A 19,881-nucleotide genomic window follows, 5' to 3' on the forward strand; every position below is an offset into this window, starting at 1 on the left:
TGAGCAGCCTGCATGTGGCCCCAGACCAATTAGCCCCCAGCCAATCAGCTGCGAGGCTGGCTCCTCCTGTGCCTTGTGCGGGGGCAGGGTAAACGCCGGTGGCATGCTAATACACATGCCACCGGAATTATGCTAGGGCCAATCCCTATTTTCTGGGACAACTCTGCTTCTAGTTTTTTTGTCTTTTGGACATCCTCCTTAAAATTAACTTGAATAAGGGTGCATTCCTAACCAACCTTCCAGTACCAAAGTATGGGCAATGTAACTAAAAGCTAAGGGAACAAACATTGCCTTACCTTGAGGAGGCCTCCATGACTGCCCCCCCCCAACTGCAGGTTGCAGCACATGCCCCACTGGCACAGCTATGCCCATGCTGGAAAGTTGGTTAGGGTTACGCTCTTCGTTTGTCTCTCCTTACTGTCACTGTAGTCTTCCCCTGTACTGCAAAATTGCAAAGGAGATTGGTGTCTAAGGCAGATATCAGACCTGCTATTATGCCCCTCACTGTAGCCCAACATGTTAAATCAAGAGATATTTTCCCCACCACTTAATCTCTATGCTAGGAAAAGCATCACCTACTCAGTATTCATTTTTTAGACTATTGCTAAAGTAGTTGCAAGGCCAGTAAAACAAGTGGCAGTTCTGCCTGAGTGTGTTCCCCAGCGCTTGCTTCATTTACTCAGGATGCCAGCAAGGCTTAATAAGTTTCTTAACAATTGGTACCAACGGAGAGCTTCTTGCAGTGTGTCCAGAATCCAGTAAACAATTATTGATGCCAAAAGAGTGTGGCTAGATGTGATGAAGTGATAACTTTTGATTTAAAAGATACTAGATGAGGCAAGGAGGTGAAACTGGGAAGGAGAAGCCCAGCAATTAAGTGGTGGAGCTAGAAGCAGGGCTGGTCCATCTATGAACCTGGTTGAAAGAGGTGCCCTGGGTGGAGGATTGGTGGGGTCACCAACCTGCATCTCTCTCTCTCTCTCTCTCTCTCTCTCTCTCTCTCTCTCTCTCTCTCTGGATTCAAAAAGGAAGAGGGAAATGAAACAGAAAAGTATGGAGGCTTGTAGGCCAGAGCATTTCTAGCCCACCAGTCTCCTTCTCCACACTTTCACAGTTGCTCTCTTTCTCTCTTCCTTTTCCATAGAGCGGGAGAAGGAGAGGCAGCAGCTCGAGCTGCATCTCAGAGCAGCCCTGGCCAGGAATGATTCATATGGGCTGTGAGAGAGGTTTGTAGGCAAAACTCGATGAGATCCGGACCTGACAAGCAGGGGGCAGCTTCCACAGCAGGTAACAATGCAGAAAGAGTTTCCAGAGCAGAGCTGGCTCAAGACCTCCTGATGACACCATGCCAAATAATGCCCTCCTTTACCCAATGATTTGCTTCAGTTTCTCCCAGTCTCTCAGCACTCCCCTCCCCTCTATATTTCCACTTTTTCTTTGTCTCCCTCCTCCTTTTCCAACCTAGGAAGTGGAAGGAGGAGAAGCAGCATTGGAGGGAAGTAGGTGGAGTGCCGCCAACCAATCTGTGACCTGAGGCAACCACTTCAGTTGGCCTTAAGTGTGGATCGACCTCGGGCCAAAGGCAGGTTGTCTGGAAAAACCCAGAGCCAGGAAAGTGCTTCAAAACAAGAGAACCAGAAAATAAGAATGTTCCTTGAATATTTTTTATTGAAAGATGTGAGAGAACTCATCAAAAAAATCGAACAGATAGATACCCGGATAACCAGCACATTTCTAATCATGTCATTAAAAAAAAATTAACACAATATATAGCACACTGTTCATGTGATATTTCAAATTTTTAGTATAATTTTAAAGGTCTCTTTTTTCCTTTTTGTTGTTCTGGAGTGAAAAATAAAAAACCTGAGGTTTATTCCTGCATTTTTTTGTGTGTACCCCGCACTGTAAAATATTTTTTTTCAGTGTTAATTGTTCTATATATATATTGGGAGAGGGTGTTGTTCCCTGTAGAGTCCCTTAAAAAGTTTTTAAAACATTTTTTTCCTTATGACCTAAAAGCAGGACTGATGGCACGTGATTGTCTTCAATCAGGCGGGGTAAACAAGTTTGTTTTTTTAGACAGAAAAGTCAAAGAAAAATGATATTTTCTTTCATTGACAAAGAGCTAAATAGGACTTCATTTACAATATGTATGCTCACGTAAAATGGAAAAAATTAAATGTGATGAGTTAAACTCTAATTATGTACACTCCAATGTACAACTCTGAATAAATTAATACCAATTTTTGCATATTTTGGGATCCGTATAGCTTATTTACACAAATTACCATTTATTCCATAAATATTATGTGTGGTGTGTTTTTTTTTTCCAAATTTTTCTGGTACACAGGTCAAGTCCAAAAAGAACAAAAGAAGGAAAGTCACACCGATTGTATAAATTCTGAATATTTTTTTGTTTATGGTCTTCCAAGAGTGGCAGATGGAAGGTTGTTTGTTCTAGAAACTCTGTGTTCCTTCCATAGGCTGTCCCAAATGACTGTCCTAAGATCAAACTGCTAGAGTTTGTAGATTTAAAACCATCATTTTCCACCCCCACCCCACCCTTACTTTTGCTTCAGACAACTGGAACAAAAGCAGAGTCCTCGTTTCAGCAAATCTGTCATTATAGGTAGAAAACAGAGAAACACCTTTTTAACAGTGTTAAAAAAAAACAAAAAACAGAAGTAGGTGGTCTGCACCATTTTCTTCCACCATGATGGTCTTCTAGATTGTCCATTCATCAGACAACTAACTTGTACACTATAGACTCAATGTCCCATTTTGCCTTTTCAAGATGTATTTCTTAAGCTGCAAGTGTGTAAGAGAAGGAGGGCTGCCTCTATATATTCCACTTGAACCAGGGCGAGGAGATGTAATTGGGGATGGGAAGGATGATCTCCAGAACACAGGGTTACCAACCATATCTCTCATACTCTTTTCCACTGATGATGTTGCTGAGCTGCAGTGTACCGCTTTTCAGTCATTGTTCCATCCAGGTGTCTCTGTTGGGCTTCACACCAGATTGTCTTACTCTCCCCCACCTCATCTTATATTCCCATCCTTTTTTTAAATAAATATTTATACTGTGCTGTACACATCCTTGCCCCAGTGCCTTCTCAGCCCTTTTGGGGGGCTGTCACCCCCAGGCAGTCACTTGGGGGACTCTCTTCCAGGAGAGACCTCCCTCTGGGTTTCCAAACCACTAACAAGTCTCTGGATGTTCTGGAGCTCGTTGATGGAATCCTTCAAGGACCCTTTGGGGGACAAAGAAGCCCGTTGGCTGCTGGATTTGTGCACAGGGAGATCTGAGAGAGGGCTGGATTCCCTGCTGCTGCCAGGCTTGGATCCTTCTGAGCCAGCATTCAGACTGGTCGGCAAGCCAGTGGTTAAGAGGTTGGTGCTGGGTGGAATTGCAACAGGAATCTGGTAGGGACTGAAACGCAGGCGTGGACGGGCATTGCTCAAAAAGGGATTTCGGGATAATGAGCTGGCGGTAGCAGCACTTGTTGCTGGCATGGCAGATGCTGCTGCGGCCGCAGCTGCCATGTAGGTGTACGGGTAAGGAAAGAGTCCACCAAAGGTAGGCACCGGGATTCCCTGGGAAGGAAAAAGACAAAAAAAAATGATTGTGTCTAATGTTATTACATTTTATCATTTTGCATGATTTAATTATAAATCCTATCCAGTTACCTTTTGGCAGGAAAGGAGAGATATAAACATTTTAAATGAAATAATTAATAATTGAGCTCCCATAGCTGGGCTAAACTTGGAGAGGCGGGGGAAAGTTTGGGCTGCATCAGTTGGCCCACTGAAATACCATGAATACACCCATGAAAAGCTTTGTGACTGCACAGGAGCATCTTAAATCCATGGAAATTCCCCCCCCCCCCACCAAACACTGAAAGTATTTGCACATGGAGATCATCTCTGTTAAAATGATATTTTATCCTTTTTTTGTTATCTACAAATTCATGGTGATATGCAAAGCGCTCTGCTATAGAATCTGCTCATTCACACTTCAACTAAGAAAACTCAAGCACACATCTCTGCTGCTCTCCCCCTTCAGCCTCTGTTCTCTTCAGCAGCAACAAACCTGGCCCCATCACATTTTTATTTGTAAATTCATCAGTGGTGGCACCCGAAAAATACTGGGGGGCATAGAAAGGGAGAAGTACATTTCAAGTATGCAAGCTCTGTTAGATTTCTGGAAGAAAAGCAATAGTATATTTCATATCAGTGCCTCCATCCTAATCATAAAAGGAAATGAGCCCATTGGAAACTGCTCTCTCTCGCTTTCTCTCTCTGTTTCTCTTTCTTTGTGTGTGTGTGAGTCTGTGTGTGTGTAAGAGAGAAACCGCCTGAATATATGAAAGTGCCTTTTTGTCAAACAACGCACCATCAATGGGAGGATTATTTGTCAGAGGGTTCCCTCCTGGCACCACCTATGAAGTTTCTTGAGCCAGGAACTATCCTTGTGATTTATGTACAATCAACAGGTGTGCACCTTACACACCTTGGTTGGTCCAATCTAACCCAATTCCCCACAAAGTGATGCAGAAGTGCTGGTGTGGCTTCTGGTGTATCTCAAGGGGGATTTTCAGCTACTGGAGGTCTCCCTGGGGTTAAGGGGACATACTCTGGAGTAAGCCCCAGTAACTGCTATGGGGTAGCTAAGATTTGTGCCAGCAATATCGCTGGCTCAAGTCCGTGTTGGGATGTCTTGTTGAGAAGGAGCAAGGAAGCACCAGCTTCAATAGGAGGCAAACTCAGAATCTGCCTAGGGGCAGATGTTAATGTCCAGGACCTTACCTTTTCCAAGGGCCACCTGAGAAACAGTATGTAGCTCATGTTATGTTAAGGCTACAATCCTATGCACATTTACCTGAGAGCTAATTGTACTGAACACAGTGGAGCTTACTTGTGAGTACACATCCAGAAGGCTAGCATTTCCTAAACCTTTTATATTTTTCTGGGATTTTTAAAAAATCTCCTCCACTACCACCATCCCCATTTTTACATGATTTGTTTTAAAACTATTGCAACCCACTCCTAAGGTCTGGGATGAAATGAGTGATGTCTTTAAAGTACAATAAGCTTCAAAATAGAATTAAGTGGCAGAAGAAGAAAGCCCACAAAAATATTTAAAACTGGTGTTTGCGTGTGTGCTCTGTCATAGTTGCGATGTAGAGCCTCATAACAAGCTCCTGCACTTTCAGATTTACCACTACATCATTGTTGCAATGTGTAGTTCAGATCATCCAAAGCTCTGTAGGCCAAACTAGATGCAATGCAGGAGTGCCCACCCACCCCTTTTTTTTGCCCAAGAGCAGCTAGGAAAAATGTGGACTGGGGCCACAATGTATGGGAGATGTGTGGCTTAACCCTTTCCCTCTGATCCACAGCCCTGATCCAAATCCCCTGTCCCCTAGCAGCTATTAGCCACAGAGAGGAAAAAGTGATGGACTAAAGAATTGTGGCTAACAGCAGGTTCAAAGGGTGTGTACAGCTTGCACGCAGAAAATAGCACAAGGGCCAGGAAGCACAACCATGAACCTGGCAGGGGTGACCCTAAAAAATGTTTCAGTCCCTGTTTCAATCCCCAGTGTTGATCCAGAAGTTTTCAACTTTCAGCCTCAACTTGCCATAGGCAGCAGCTGCTTCCAACCGTTTGTTGTTGTGTGGCAAATGTAGCAACTTCCCCCCCCCCCCACAATTAATTAAAGGGACACATCAAAGGATGTGACACATGTTTGGATCAGTTTATATGAGTGAACCGACCCCACTGATCAGGCTTTATTTTCTCAACCTTGTCCAGGGGAAAACCACTGTCCCAATTTTTGTCCACATTTTGTAAATATGTTGCAGGAGATATTTTTGAAACTTTAATTGGCATTCTCAAAAGTGTTTGAGAAGACTTGGCATTCACCAAGTCTCAAGAAGTTAAATTGCTGAGTGGCTGGGCAAATGCACTGTTGTGCACTGATGTACTATGCTTAGCTTACCATTTCACATGCCGCCATTGGCAAGGTTTCTTTGAAAACGTTTAGAGGTAAGAGTATGCACAGGCAGTGGTGTCACTAGGGGGTGTGGGAGGTGTGGGCCACACTGGGTGACGTGCTCAGGGGTGGTGACACCACTCCTGGCCAAAATTTTTTAAATTGTGGTATTTTTGAATAATACCATTATGTTATATATCAATCAATGTGGAATTTCATGCAGAATACAATGAAACAAACCACGTTGAAATATCTCTATTCTATCAAAAGTTACAGCCAAAAGACCAGTAAGGGTGGGGCTATGGTACATAACCATGGCCACCGCCCTGCCCACTGCATGGGAGGAGGTCCGTCATAAGAGTGATGCACAGGCCTCCTGCACCAGGTGACACAAATCCTAGTGATGCCACTGTGCACAGGTACTTTTTTAAAGTATATTTTGAACTACAAATAACTTTTTTTTTTGCTTTTGATTCACAGGATCAGAATTATGGTGTGGCTTGTTGATTTTTTATTTTTAAGTGCAAAAGCTCCGAACTAGACTGTAACCATTGTTGTATGCATTTGGGTAGCAACTATTCCACAATAAGTCACAATAAGACCCCAAGGAGGGCAAATACCACCCCCCAAAAGAAGGTCACATTTACTGGATCTGTGGATGAATTAAAACTAAATGAATTAAACTAAAAAAGTAAAACACAGCTGTGATCCTAAGCATGCTTACATGAAGCTAATTCCTTCCAATCCAATAGGATTTCCCTCAGAGAAAATGACAGAAACATAAAATGCAAAATATATAATTACTGTATTTCTCTTTTAGACATGTAGGACAAAACTCTCCACCCCCAAATACATATTTCCCCTTCTGTGCCCCTCCTCCCCCACAGCAGTTTTTCTGGTCCATTGTAATAAGTAGAACCAGATCCATTGCAAGATCAAACATTCTGCTTGAACTTAATTTTGTTTTGCCAGTTGAGATGTGAAGACTGGTTTTGCAAACAGGTACAGCCATGACAGAAATTGGACAGGAACTGCGAAGCACAGGCAACCTGGGAAAAGCACTGTAGCATCCCAGAAATCTATTTAGCTCATCTTCTTTGCTATGCTTAGAACTCAGCCTAATGTTATGGGAATTCCAATGACACATTCTCCGCTTTGATGCCTACTCTGGTTGCCAGATTGCCTGCCTGCCAGTGGCTGTGCAACATTTTTTAAAACAATGGTTGCAGTTCACTCAGGGTCAAAGTAGACATAATGCAGAATATGTAATGTGGACTAGTGGGCTTTGTTTAGTTTTCTAAGTGGAGAGAGGAGAGGTTGGGGAGTTTCAGGACTTTTTGTGTTTTAATTGAAACTGTATACTATTTTATATTTTTAAAAATCCTTCCACTTGAAAGTCAATGGAAGTTTTTTTTTCCTATATAAATTAGCATGGGGGGGTCAGAATCAGAATCATCATTGGGGTAAAGTTCTCTAGCATGACTATGCCGCATTGCTTGGCATACAATTTAAAAAACAAGCATTCCACATTACATGCAATTTGACCTTCAGTGGAAGCCATTTCAGACTGGATTCATATTTTATTTTTCTTTGTTAGAAATTAAAATTGTATATTCTACATCCAAAGCTCCAAGTAAGTGGCACTAAAAATACAAATTTCAGACCAAGGAAAAGTCAACATTTCTGCTAGTCATGCACACTTTAAAGCTTTCTTCATAAGGGCTAGACACTTGATTTTCTTAAAATTGAAAGCCAAGACCTCAAGTATTGAATTGCACAGCCAAGACTAAACTCTGTAGCTTTTCCAGGAGCACGTGCAATTGCAGAATAAACACACACGGCTCTGAATATATAGCAAAGACTTAAGGCAAAGGATGGCAACCAAGAAGAAAAGATTGACCCAAGTTCACATCTTGAAGTTGCGTTCAGTAAATGGTTAAAGAATCGACTAGCAGCTCTTAGCAGCAGTTCAACTAGCAGCAGTTAAAGAATCTTGTCTAGCAGCTGCACTCTTAAGCCAAGACAAATAATTCTTACTCTTTCTAATCTCAAGCAGTTTTTCTTAAAGAAAGACTACAAAACTGACATGAGAACACTTCATGGTGCAAGCTTTCTCTGTGATCATTCTAATTCTTCCTTAAAATCCACCTTTTCTATTCAGGCTTTGTCTTAACCTGCCCCCCTCCTTTCAAAAATTAAAACTTAAATGTGAGTAGCTGTATTTGCAGATATTCTTCCCTACTTCGTCCTGCCTCTCTGTCTTTCTTCCACTCTCAAGTTTGAGATTTAAACTACAGTATAGTCTTCTCTGGGCAAGGAATTGTCATGTTACTCTGTACAGTGCCATGTATGTCAGTAGCATAATCCATTAAAAATGTTTTAAATCCCTATCCCAAATGTTATGCTTCTCCATTTTTCTCGCTGGTGTTAGAGTAGATGCTGTTGTGTCTGCCTTGCAAATCATGTACAGTACAGTGCAGTACAGGATGCAATTTTATTTCAAAATGATGCCTGTGAGCTTTATAGTGCAATCCTGTGCATGTTTACCTAGAAGTAAGTCTCACTGTATTCAGTGGGGCTTACTTTGAGTTAAGTGCGCATAGGATTGAAGCTTGATTGAAGCAATAAGCAGGCTGGCTGAGCAAGGGCTCACTTATGTGTTTCTTTATGCTGTTTTGTAACCCAATGTGATATACTCCTTAAACTGTTGGGTTACAGTCAAGGAGGCCTGGATTCTAATATTCACTTGCCTAGGAAGTGGAGGCAAGTAAATATCAGAGGACCCTGGACTAATCATCATCACTTCCCCTCCTTCATAGACTTGGAGTTCAATCCTATCCAACTTTCCAGGGCCAATGCAGCCACAATGCAGCCCAAGGTAAGGGAACAAATGATCCCTTAGCTTGTGGAGGCCTCTGTGACTGCCCTCCCCACTGCAGGATGCCACACACACCCTGTTGGCACAGCTGCATCAGCCCTGGAAAAATGGATAGGACTGGGCCCTCAGGTGTGTGATACCCTCCACCACACAGGGTCATGTCAGAACAGATTACAGATACGGAATATTCTGTTAACATAGCTCTGGATACCTGCAGAGAACCACAATGCTAGAGATTCTTCTTTCTTTTTCTTAATAACAAGTGACTCTAATTTCACTTCGTCATGTTCACATCTAGGTGATGGGAAACATGCCATAGGGGAAGCTGTATCTTTAAAAGAGATACAACCAATGCACCTGAAGTGTATCCTTGTTGTAAATGGACTGTCTAACTTAGACTGGGAAGATCTTTCTTCAAATTCCATAAAGGAATTCATAAGTTGTAAAGGTAAGCCATAAGGTCTCAGAGAGTGTAAAGGGGGGGGGGAGGATGTGTTGCCTTGAAGGAAAGATAGAATACAAATGGAGAACTTTATAATGAATTTGGTGTGCATGAGAGAGAGAGAGAGAGAGAGAGAGAGAGAGAGAGAGAGAGAGAACATGCACACCTAATAATATGTGAGATGATATTATCTGGCCTGCATTAATATATACTAAGAAGATGAAAGGAAGAGGTGCTCCAGAAGATGGATGTGCACACATAATATACGCTTGTCTGCCAGAAACCACTAAGTAAACCCATGCTCAGTCCATGCTTAGTCACACAGTGGACAACAGGAGAAGCCCCAGTTAAGTAGTGTCCCTGAACAAAATGGTTTTGTAGATTACTGTCAAACTATTGTTTGAATTGCTTTCAAAATTCCCAAAATTCTAAGTATGCTGATTCAGATAGGCTGGTGGAGGAAGAGGCCGGTGGAGTTAGCCGGTGGAGGAAGAGGGACAAACAATTCATTACTATAGACTCTGTCCTAAAAACAGAGCCACAGGACCCAAAAGTTTTTCAGTGACTTTCTGAAAAACCTATCAACCTAGTTAAACCTACTCAAAACCACCTGAATGTGCACAGTGGTGGGCCCAGTGGTATAGCCAGAGGGGGTGCAAAGCACTAAGTTTTGCAGGGAGCCTCACCACAGTGTGCAAGCAGCCCCTCCCCCTGCAACCATTTCAGGTGGTGGCAGCAAAATGGAGACTTTGCTTAGGGTTGTCCCTTTTTTCCCTTGGGCCAGTCAGGCTCTTGTGTCTTGAACAGCTGCATGGCAGGCAAAAAATAATCCAGTAACACTTTTACAGGAGAAAGCTTCACCTATTAAATTTTTGTCTGCCAGGCAACTGTGTTATAGGCACAGGAACAAGGTCAGGAAGAAAAAAAAACAGGTAGCAAACCAGTGTAAACATTCTACCACATCTATAAAGACAACAGTTCATATGGTCACTAAAGACTTATAGAGGCTTCATTTGAAAGGCTATAGAAGATATACTTCAGCAGCGGAGGGGCCAGAGCCGGCCTATCCATGTGGCAAACTAAAGTAAGCAGCAGATTGGGGAGACCATCTCTGTCCACCTATTTACCTCCATGACTCCTCCTCCTCCTTCCACTCCCTGGATTAGAAAAGGAAGAGGCGTACAGAGAGGAAGAGAAAATGGGTAAGGGAGTGCTGAGTTAGAACGTTGGCTAGAGGGTGGACCAGAGACTGGCACATCATCAAGTAAAGGGGACAGCATTTAGCATGCCATCTCAGGCATTAGGAGCTCTTGGGATCTTTGGCAGGGGCCAAAGCTTGGCAGTATAGCACATGAGTTTGCTTGCCAAAGTTTCCAGTTCTTAAGACTAACAGTACCTGAGTGATGGGAAAGGCCTTTTCTCAAGACCTAGAGCAGTGACTGTCAACCAGTGTGCCTTGGCCACAAATGCAAAGGTCCACAGGTGTGCTGCAGTAGTTTGGGGGAGGGTCATTTATTAGTAGGTCCATTTGGGGGACGTGAACCCCATGCTAGCAGTGCAGTGCGCCTTGTAGATTTTCAAACAACGTATGATGTGCCTTGACAATTTTAGTGGGGTGACAGTGTGCCATGAGATTAAAAAGGTTGATAATCGCTAACCTAGAGAGTCACTGCCAGCTACAGGAGACTCCAATGGAATGTTACTTGGTCTAAGACAACTCTCACCCTCTCACACTCTCAACATCTTTCTGACCAGTTACCACTGTGGGCCCAGTCCTATCCAGCTTTCCAGCACTGCCACTCCAGTACTTTCCAGTGACTGCCTCCCCACCACAGGATGCAGTGCACCCCCCATTGGCATGGCTACACCGGCACTGGAAAATTGGATAGCATTGGCCCCTTATTTGAATATTGCTTACAAAGGGCCAAATCCTAACCAACTTTCCAGCCCTGGTGTAGCCATGTCAAAGGGGTGTGTGTTGCATCTTGTGGTGGAAGGGTAGTTATGGAGGCTGCCACAAGGTAAGGGGACATTTATTCCCTCGCCAAGAGGCTGCCTTGCAGCTGCACTGGTGCTGAAAAGTTGGATAGGATTGGGCCCAAAGTGTCCAGAGGAGAGAAATGCATATTCCTACTTGCAGAGGGGGAAAAAAACCCTTGAACTGGTTCTAAACATGGAAACACCAATCCAGATCTGTGCATGCTGGCACCATGAGCCGATCCAGCAAAGTCTTAAAGGTTGTGACCAATGAACTGAAACACACAAAGTCCTTGTGCTAGGCAGTCATCAGAACTGAGCACTGAATGAAGTCAAAATAAAGGGCATGAGAATAAAACACTCTGATAAAGAGTATAAAGTTGATTTTTGTTGTTGCTGTACTGTCTTAGAGGGGCCTGGTGATGGGTGCTGTCAAGACCAACTCCTGCTCTTCAGACTTTGCCAGTACACCACTGCTTACACTAATCCTACAAGGTAGGTCTGTATTATTATCCTCACATGGATGGAGGGGAGGGAGGAATGAACCCTGGTCAGAATGGCTCAGTGAACTGATAATGGAGACAGGATTTGAACTGGACACCTCCCTTGTTCTGCAGTCTCGTCCTGGGCATGTTTATTCAGAAGTTATTTTCATTGTGTTCAACAGGACTTATTATTGATGGGATGCAGCCGGGTAACCACTATGCTGCACTGCCCAAGGCAAAAACTGTGGCTGAATTTTTGTACTGTTACATGCACAGCAATGAATGTGCACTTGGCAGAACACCTGCTCCCCTGTTACCCTCCTCACAAATTCCCTGCTGTGTCTTCTTACCTGAGAAGCCAACATGTGCTGGGAGAGGTGGAAAGGGAAGGGAGTCGCTGTACCGGTGGCCCCTTGCGCGGCAGGCAGGCCTCCATTCTCTAGGCTCCCTCCACCTGCCACGGATGCTAACAAATGTCCCATGCCCATGGCAGAGAAGGCTCCGGGAGCCATGGCAAACTGTCCTGGGTGGATGAAGAAAGGCTGCCCAGCACTGAGGGGGTTGAAGAACTGTTGCCCATGTAGGCCCGAGAGAGCCAAGCTCTGCAGGTGTCCTGCACTCAGGTGCGGAGGGCTGTCAGTCTGCACCATCAGGGGGGCAAAAGATTCCTTGCTGCCCCCAAGGGAGGCACAATCTGTAGAGGCCTCCTTCTTGGACCCTTCTTGCTGCTGCTGCAGCTCTTTCCTCCTGCCCTCCACCTTGTCTTTCTCCATGGTCAAAGGGCTGAAAAGGCCCCCTTCGCTGCCACTCTCTTTGGACAAGGAGCTCTCGTTGGCCTTCCCGGCTCTCTCTTTACTCCTCTCTTCCCCTGGCAAGCGAGGGCTGTTGCTGCTGCGGGGGCTGCAGCTCTCAGGGTCAGGACTGGGCCTCTTCCCTTCCGGGAGCTTCTCCAGCTCTTGATCGCTGCCCTTGTCTTCTGCAAGAAAGGAGAAAAACAGGTGGGTCACCCAAAGAAGCAATAATGACAGAGTAAACATACACAGGGACTGGCCTGCATGGAACTGAGCTGTGAACAAGGAAGGGCTAATTTCAAATGTCACTTCTGCCATGATCTCACCAGGTGGCCTTAGACAAGCCATTTTCTCTCCACTTCCATTTGCAATATAAGGGAAATTCTGACCCACCTTGTAGGAGTGTGTGTGTGTGTGTGTATGTGTGTGATGTCCAATTGCTGGTGAATGGACTATGGTTTTGTCTCAATGTCAGAATCTGAATCTTGGTAAAAGAATGTTAGTGTTCCTTGTAAGCAGTAGAAACAATATTTCTTAATGGGAAATATCCAGGGATCTCTCTCTGGGATGTTCTGAATGGGAAAAGCCACCACAGTTTGGTAAGGGGACACAGACTATCCCTCCCTGCTAAAGGAAGAGGGCTGGGGTTAGTAGCATGTATGTACAGTATAAGCGTGTGTGAAAGAAATTGCAGAGTTTGCAGCTTCTGATGGACAGGGTTGACTGAGGGCACCTGGAGTGAAGAGGTGTCTCTTGGGAGGGAACTGAAAGGAGGTAGCAGTCTTTCTGCCTTGTAACATGCTGTTTACCTACAGTGGGTTTTTTTGGGGGTGGCGGTAGTCAATGAATCAAACATTACAAAGATGCCCAAACCTCCAGCAGTCACTTCTCCAAAAGAAGCCAAAACTCATGTAGCATTGCTCCCTGAACTTATTCACCACTTGAGAAAGTGGGCAGCATGTAAGAACACAACGATCATGCCAACAAAAGCTAATGCACTCAATAGGAACACTTTCTAAAAATTTATTGTTTCCTTTCATTAAGGAAAGTGACTATGCACAAGCTTGAATTTTATCATAGTAAGGAAAGCGACAATGCACAAGCTTGAATTTCATCATACAATTTTGCCTTCCCAAGACGAGCCAAACATCGACTGTCTTGAAATCACCTTGATTTTGCATGATCAGACTTGAATATAGCGCAACAAGCTTTGCCATTCTGGCCACATTCCAGATTCCGGAAGAATAGCCTGGTATCGGTAGAGCCACGTTCTTCCTCCAACAGAGGCAATGGACTATCTTGTGTCTGTTAATAATTCAATCACCACGTCTGTGTCATCTTTTTTCAACCAGCCTATTCAAATTGTGCAGCAAAAAGCACAGGTTCTGCTGGTGCTCTGCATCCAGTGAACTGCTCAATCTGCAGTAGCAGTTTGCAAAACTTTCTGATTGTATTATAATTCCAAATGCATGAAACAGATCTGCATGCTGTTTTCCACACCTCCAACAAGCATCATTTTCCAGCTGATGTATCCTGTTCAGTCTGTGTAATGTCAAGTACCACTGATAGTGCATTTTCAATGTATTTTCTTTTAAACAGGTAGCTATCAAAGTACTCACCATACCTATGCTAATTAAATAATTTTTAGCTGATTGTCTTTTAAATTGATTAATTTATTAAACTAAATTAATTAAACTAATTATTAATTGATTAATTAATTTAAACTAAAACAATCATTTTACCCAAACTTCTGTAAAAGTTTAAGATATTCAAGGAAATATGTTCCTGTTACAGAAATACACCAGAATCAAAACACCCTCCAAAGAAAACAATTGTGCTCCTAAAAGCTCCTAACTATGCTGAATATGCAGTATTAATATTTGCTTCTCTAATCAGTGCATTGTAAGCTCCCTGGGGCAGTGATCCTGACTTCTCACAGAGTGGGGAGGGGATGACACACACATGGGGATAGACGTATGTTGCTTTGTGAAGCTTCATATGCACTGGCAGTACTGTTATAAATAATAATAAACTAATGTTGTAATTGATTAACTATACAGTTAAACTATCCCCTTAGAAACCTAGGGATAAAATTGACCCCCCTCAAAGAAAACAATATATACAGATGGGGGGAGTCTGCCAAAAACAGACACTAGAGGGCGGTAGAGAACAGGGTCACTGTCCAACTTTGGGCCTTTTCCTTTGTAAAGCTATTGGAAAATAGGGTATTCATGTAGGGTTTTGTTTTTTTAAATTCACCTTTCCCCCAATTTGTAGGCATAATAAAAAAAACTATCATTTCATACTGGATACCCGACCACCCTTATTTTTTGTAAGGAAAGATTACTTTTTTGCAAAATTTAAAATTTGTAATTTTGCAATACAAACAGTAATCGTTATACTGGAGGAGAAATTTGAACTGTTTTGATGAGGGAAATTGCCCTTGTTGAATTGGGTAATTGGAAGAAAAATGGGATGTTAAAGCATCACGTCTGCTACTGGGAGAGAGAAGAAGGTGCTGGGGCAGGAAAGGAAGATATAACTTACTAATAAAAACAAAATAGAGAACCCCCTGATATATTATTGAATTTCTACATGTGCACTCTGGAAAAAAATAAAATGAGTTCCACTTCAGTGAAACTCGTTTCCAAACAAAAGCAGATAAGTGTAGTTTTGCAACCCAGTCCTAATGTTTACTCAGAAGTAAGAACTTTAACAGGTTGGTGGATTGAGTAGAAAGAATTGTCTGAACATTCTAAAGGCCTGTGTTTTATAGATTTAAATACAAAAGTATATATTTTGCAAATCTGGGTTTCTGATTTGGAAACAGGTGTACAAAATCTTCAATTCACAATGAATTGAAACACACAAAGTCCTTGTGCTTCAATTCACAACAGCATTACAGTCCCGTTCCCCCCCTCCCCCAAACACCCCTGATTTTAAATAAATCAGAGATGTTCTAGGGGAAAAAATCTGTAATGCTGTTCTGAATTAAAGGTTTTTTAAAGTAGTATTTATTTTGGCTGGCCAGCAAGGAGCTGTTGAGAAGAATACTGTATAGACATAAATGCCTCTTTAAAAAAAAAAAAGAAATCCCAGGAAATATTCCCTCTGGTATTTAGCAAGCTGTCACCTTGATAAGCAACACCCCACATGGTGTTTGGATGATTCATCAGTTCATTGCCAGCCATTCCTGAATCTTGCCCTTGAGAAAATGTGTGTAAGAGATCATTTTAGGCAGGGAGAGTCTGTGCATATTTGCTCAGAAGAAGACTTGCTATTTTCAATGAAGCTTACTCCAAAGTAAGTTTGTGTTGGTTTGCAGCCATGCTTCAAACCTCAAAAAATCAAACAAACCATTATGTGCAGCACATGCACAAGTTGCTATTCTAAATCCCCATTTTAAAAAAAAATGTGTTATCCTGATTTTGCCTCCATCCTGTGCACACATATGAGGGAATGAGCCCCATTAACTCAGAGAGGATTTCTTCTGAGCAGATATGCTCATTGGGTTGTAAGAGGCTAAAACTGTGGATCCAGAAGTCATATGCTACATGGTCTTACACCAGTCATTGTCTCAGCCATAGTCTTCCCATTGCAGTCTGGGGATAATATTACTTACCTACTACTTTACAAAACTTCAGTAAGAATATTAGTAAAATACGATATTGTTATCCTACTTGAATTAATTATTGCAACAGCAACAGCAACAGCAACAGCAACAACAATAATAATTCAAACTACAATGTATTGAGGCTGCTACTGCAATCCTACACATTTACCTGGGCATAAGTCCCACTGAATTCAACTGAGATTTTCTTATGAGTAGTCATGTATAGCAGTGCATTGAACTCCGCGGACATCACTTCTGAGTAAACACTTGCTGGGTTAGCCGTGAAACATTTTTGCAGTCCCTTGCACTACCAGGCTAAACTATTGGCAAACTGTTTCCTAGTTTATAATGGATGGCACTTTCAACATGATGAGAAGAGGGTTCCCTGTCCCAACCAGGCTCAAATTCCAGCAAGCCTGTTTCCAATTGTAGACTTGTAGCTTGCAACATTGATATTAATATTTTTGGTAATAATAAGATCATCAACAACAGTGCAGCAGGGTTGTCTTATACCCTGAGGTGCAAAGGGAGGGAGGTTACCTCTGCTGTTGCGGTGGAGTCTCAATGGACTGGGGGCTGTCCCCAAGGGAGAGTGCAGTGAATCCCGAACTGGGGCAGGTTCACACGAAGACGCATCCGATTCGCCCCCATCTCGGTCTGGTTTGCACTGGTCCTCGTACATCCGCAAGGAGGGGAGAGTGAGCTGCTTTCTTTGAATGAGAAAAGCAGAAATTCTTTTTTTAAAAATCCACAGATGGTCACCTCTGAATGTTCTCTCCAAGTTCACCCATCCCTGTTCTCTACTATGTCAATTTCAAAGGAGACAGCCAGATGACAAATTACCCTATAGGCCCCCTGCCCATGCCTGTAGGAATGGAGCATTTTCCCAGTTCTGCAGTGCAATTCTATACATGCTTACTCAAAAGCAAGTCCCACTGAATTCAGTGGAATTCCTCCTACAAGCATATTGCTCAAGATCACAATGAGTTGAGAATTAATCCCACAAAACACAGTGAGATTGACTTGCAAGTAAACACTGCACCACATGACTGCAATCCTATGCACACTTACCTAGGAGGAAACCTCATTGGACACAGGACTTATTTCTAAGTAAGCATTCACAGGCTTGCTCTGTAAGGCAAGACATGCTGCCTGTAAGGCAACAACCAGTGTTTTGGGCCGAGCCTTAGAACAGTTTTGATATCACGAAGATCCATCATTTTTTAAATGAAAACAAGAGTTTCCATGCACTCAGATGTGTGAGTGACATTCAGAGTGTGCTACGATGGATCTGCATGAGTTTTATGAAGACTTTCATTAAAAAAGAGTGTGCTCACTATTTCAAAAAGAATAAGATGAAGAAGCATAGGTCACAGAGTTACACAAGATTAATTTTGTGTGACCAGGTGCTTGAGGCCTGGTCTACAAGTGCAAGAAAATAAGGTATTAGAGAGGGTGGTACAACTGTACCAGAAAGTTACTGCATTTTAGTGTTCCCACATGTTAAAAATATCTCCCTGCACAGAGAAAAGAAGCAGATCAGGGAAAAACGATATAGAGTTTTTTCAGTCAGGTTGGTTACCTTGTTCTACCAGTTTTCTACTTGCAGAGGTATTAAAAACTTAGGGGCATTATAAAAAATAGGTTCATCCACCTGCAATCTAAAATGATAGTGTCTATTCTACTACCTCTGGACTCTACTAGCACATTATGTCACTTGTGTCGATGAGACTGACCTATTAATTTGTGTCTGAGTTAACATTGCAGTTGTGTGCTCAATTCTGGTTTTGTTTGCATGGATAAATAATCCCTGCACATAGAAAGCAAGACATGGATTCTGGCCTAGATTTCTATGTGTACAGATACGTGTGTGAGAGAGAGCACTGCATTCCCTACATCCTGAAATGGTACAGTCTAGACACAGGTTTGCCATCCAAAAAAGAACTTGGATCTCAAAACTCTGAAATCAATGGATTTTCAATCCTATGCACATTTACTTGGGAGTAAGTCCCACTCAACAAATTAGGACTTCTGAAAAAAACATGCACTGGGTTACAAAGTCTTTAATTTTGGCATGATGAAGCCCTTATTTTTTCCTAACTACTAATTAAATACATGGGGGGGGAGAGAGGGGGGGGAGAGAGAGAGCGAGCAAATATTCCCTTGTAAATCCCACACCCAAACTGTTTATTGTGTGAATGGCTACAATACCTTTTTTCTCGACGTCCATTCCCAGTATCTCGAAATCCTTTTGCAAAGGGGTTATTATCAATTTTTAGCTGGGTGATCTGAAAATAAAAATGATAATAAAATAAAAGAATTATTTAATTAATTGAGGACACTAGGTTGACACTCCCTCCAAAACTGAGGGGGTTTAGCCCAGAATAATAATTCTGTACTTACTGTAATTATCATAATAATAAGTATTTTGTGCATATGGTACATTTAATTAATCATGTTTTCCCCGTAGTGCTTGGCACTGCACAGTTTTTACCCAGTTTATTTCATATTTCACTTCTATTAGCTATTTCAAAATTGCTTGGAAGAGACTGGAGGAGCAGAGAGGAGAGATAGAGGAAAAAAAAACCCCCCAGAGCAACTCCATGTACTTTGTGTTGCAGTTTGCAGCTCACTCCTGGCTATGTGTTTACTCAGAAGCAAGTCCCACTGAACAGAGTGCTATGTAATCCCAAATTAAGAATGCTCAGGACTGCAATTTTACAGACCAATCCTGTGCATCAGGATAGGAAGCAAGTACGTTCCACTATTCTCAGTGGGATGTATGCCCAGATTAGTGTGCATAGTGCACCCATAATCCTGAAACTCCCAAATTAAGAAAGAGCATAAACAAGATAATCTCACCAGGAAATCATCACAACCAATAATTTGGAATTGAAAAGGACAGAGTTGGGACAGATGGCATAACTTCCAAATAAGGTGAAATGCCAGCACCCTTTCCCCCATGGTATGAAAATGTTGGTTGATTTATTGGTGGTTAAGCTATAATTCACAGGCTCGCAACATTGCAATGGCATTTAGTAGGACTACTCTGCTAAGCAGGGTCAGGCCTGGTTCGTACTTGGATGGGAGACCACCTGGGAATACCGGGTGCTGTAGGCTTATACCATAGTCTTTCAAGACTGAAGGTTGCCAACCATCTGCAAGCTGGTTTTGAGTTAGGGTCTGCAAGATTCTTCCCAAATGCCCCTGCTTCTTTTGATAGGACAGAAAGTGGCACCCTCTGCCTGTTAACTCTGATTCGGAAAAGCACTCCAAAGGCCCTCCAGTTTAACACCCCACATCCTTTATTAAAAACAATGCTGAGGTTTCACTTGAATTATTGATGGGGTTTAATGATAGGAAGTTGCTCCTCTCCAGCCCCCTTTTTCTTCACGACCCTCTGGAGGAAAGGTGGTGACAAAACACGGATGTGTTGTTCAAAAGCTATTTTGGTCTCAGTGAACATACTCACAACAACACACAACTTTTATGGGCTCTGGCGACACAAGAGCTCTCAATTATTCATTGTTTGGTAAGGTGTCCCAGAAATACTGCCTGTTAAAAATGGATGCACAATTTTCCTATCTCTGCCTTCCGCCTACAATTGTGCATACACAGAAGTTAAAAACAACTTGTTGAACCTGTCCATTTAAGGGCAGGGGGTGACAAAGTAAAGACTGGACAGAAGAGCCCTGTTAC

The 19,881-nt window shown here is 42.7% G+C and overlaps 1 protein-coding gene across 1 annotated transcript in view; it reads right to left on the reverse strand.

The window, feature by feature from the left end:
- Window positions 1-2,616: 2,616 nt before the first annotated feature.
- Window positions 2,617-19,881, reverse strand: part of TBX2 (T-box transcription factor 2) — a 32,033-nt gene continuing 14,768 nt past the window's right edge. The window contains exons 4-7 of the mRNA XM_066635613.1: window positions 18,394-18,470; window positions 16,723-16,892; window positions 12,129-12,754; window positions 2,617-3,597 (exon numbers count right to left, since the gene is read on the reverse strand). Of these exons, the coding sequence (XP_066491710.1) occupies window positions 3,151-3,597; window positions 12,129-12,754; window positions 16,723-16,892; window positions 18,394-18,470 (1,320 nt within the window). The 3' untranslated portion in view covers window positions 2,617-3,150. The remainder of the gene's footprint in view (window positions 3,598-12,128; window positions 12,755-16,722; window positions 16,893-18,393; window positions 18,471-19,881) is intronic.

Source organism: Tiliqua scincoides, chromosome 8 (genome assembly GCF_035046505.1).
Source record: "Tiliqua scincoides isolate rTilSci1 chromosome 8, rTilSci1.hap2, whole genome shotgun sequence".
In the NCBI taxonomy this organism is placed as follows: Eukaryota; Metazoa; Chordata; class Lepidosauria; order Squamata; family Scincidae; genus Tiliqua; species Tiliqua scincoides.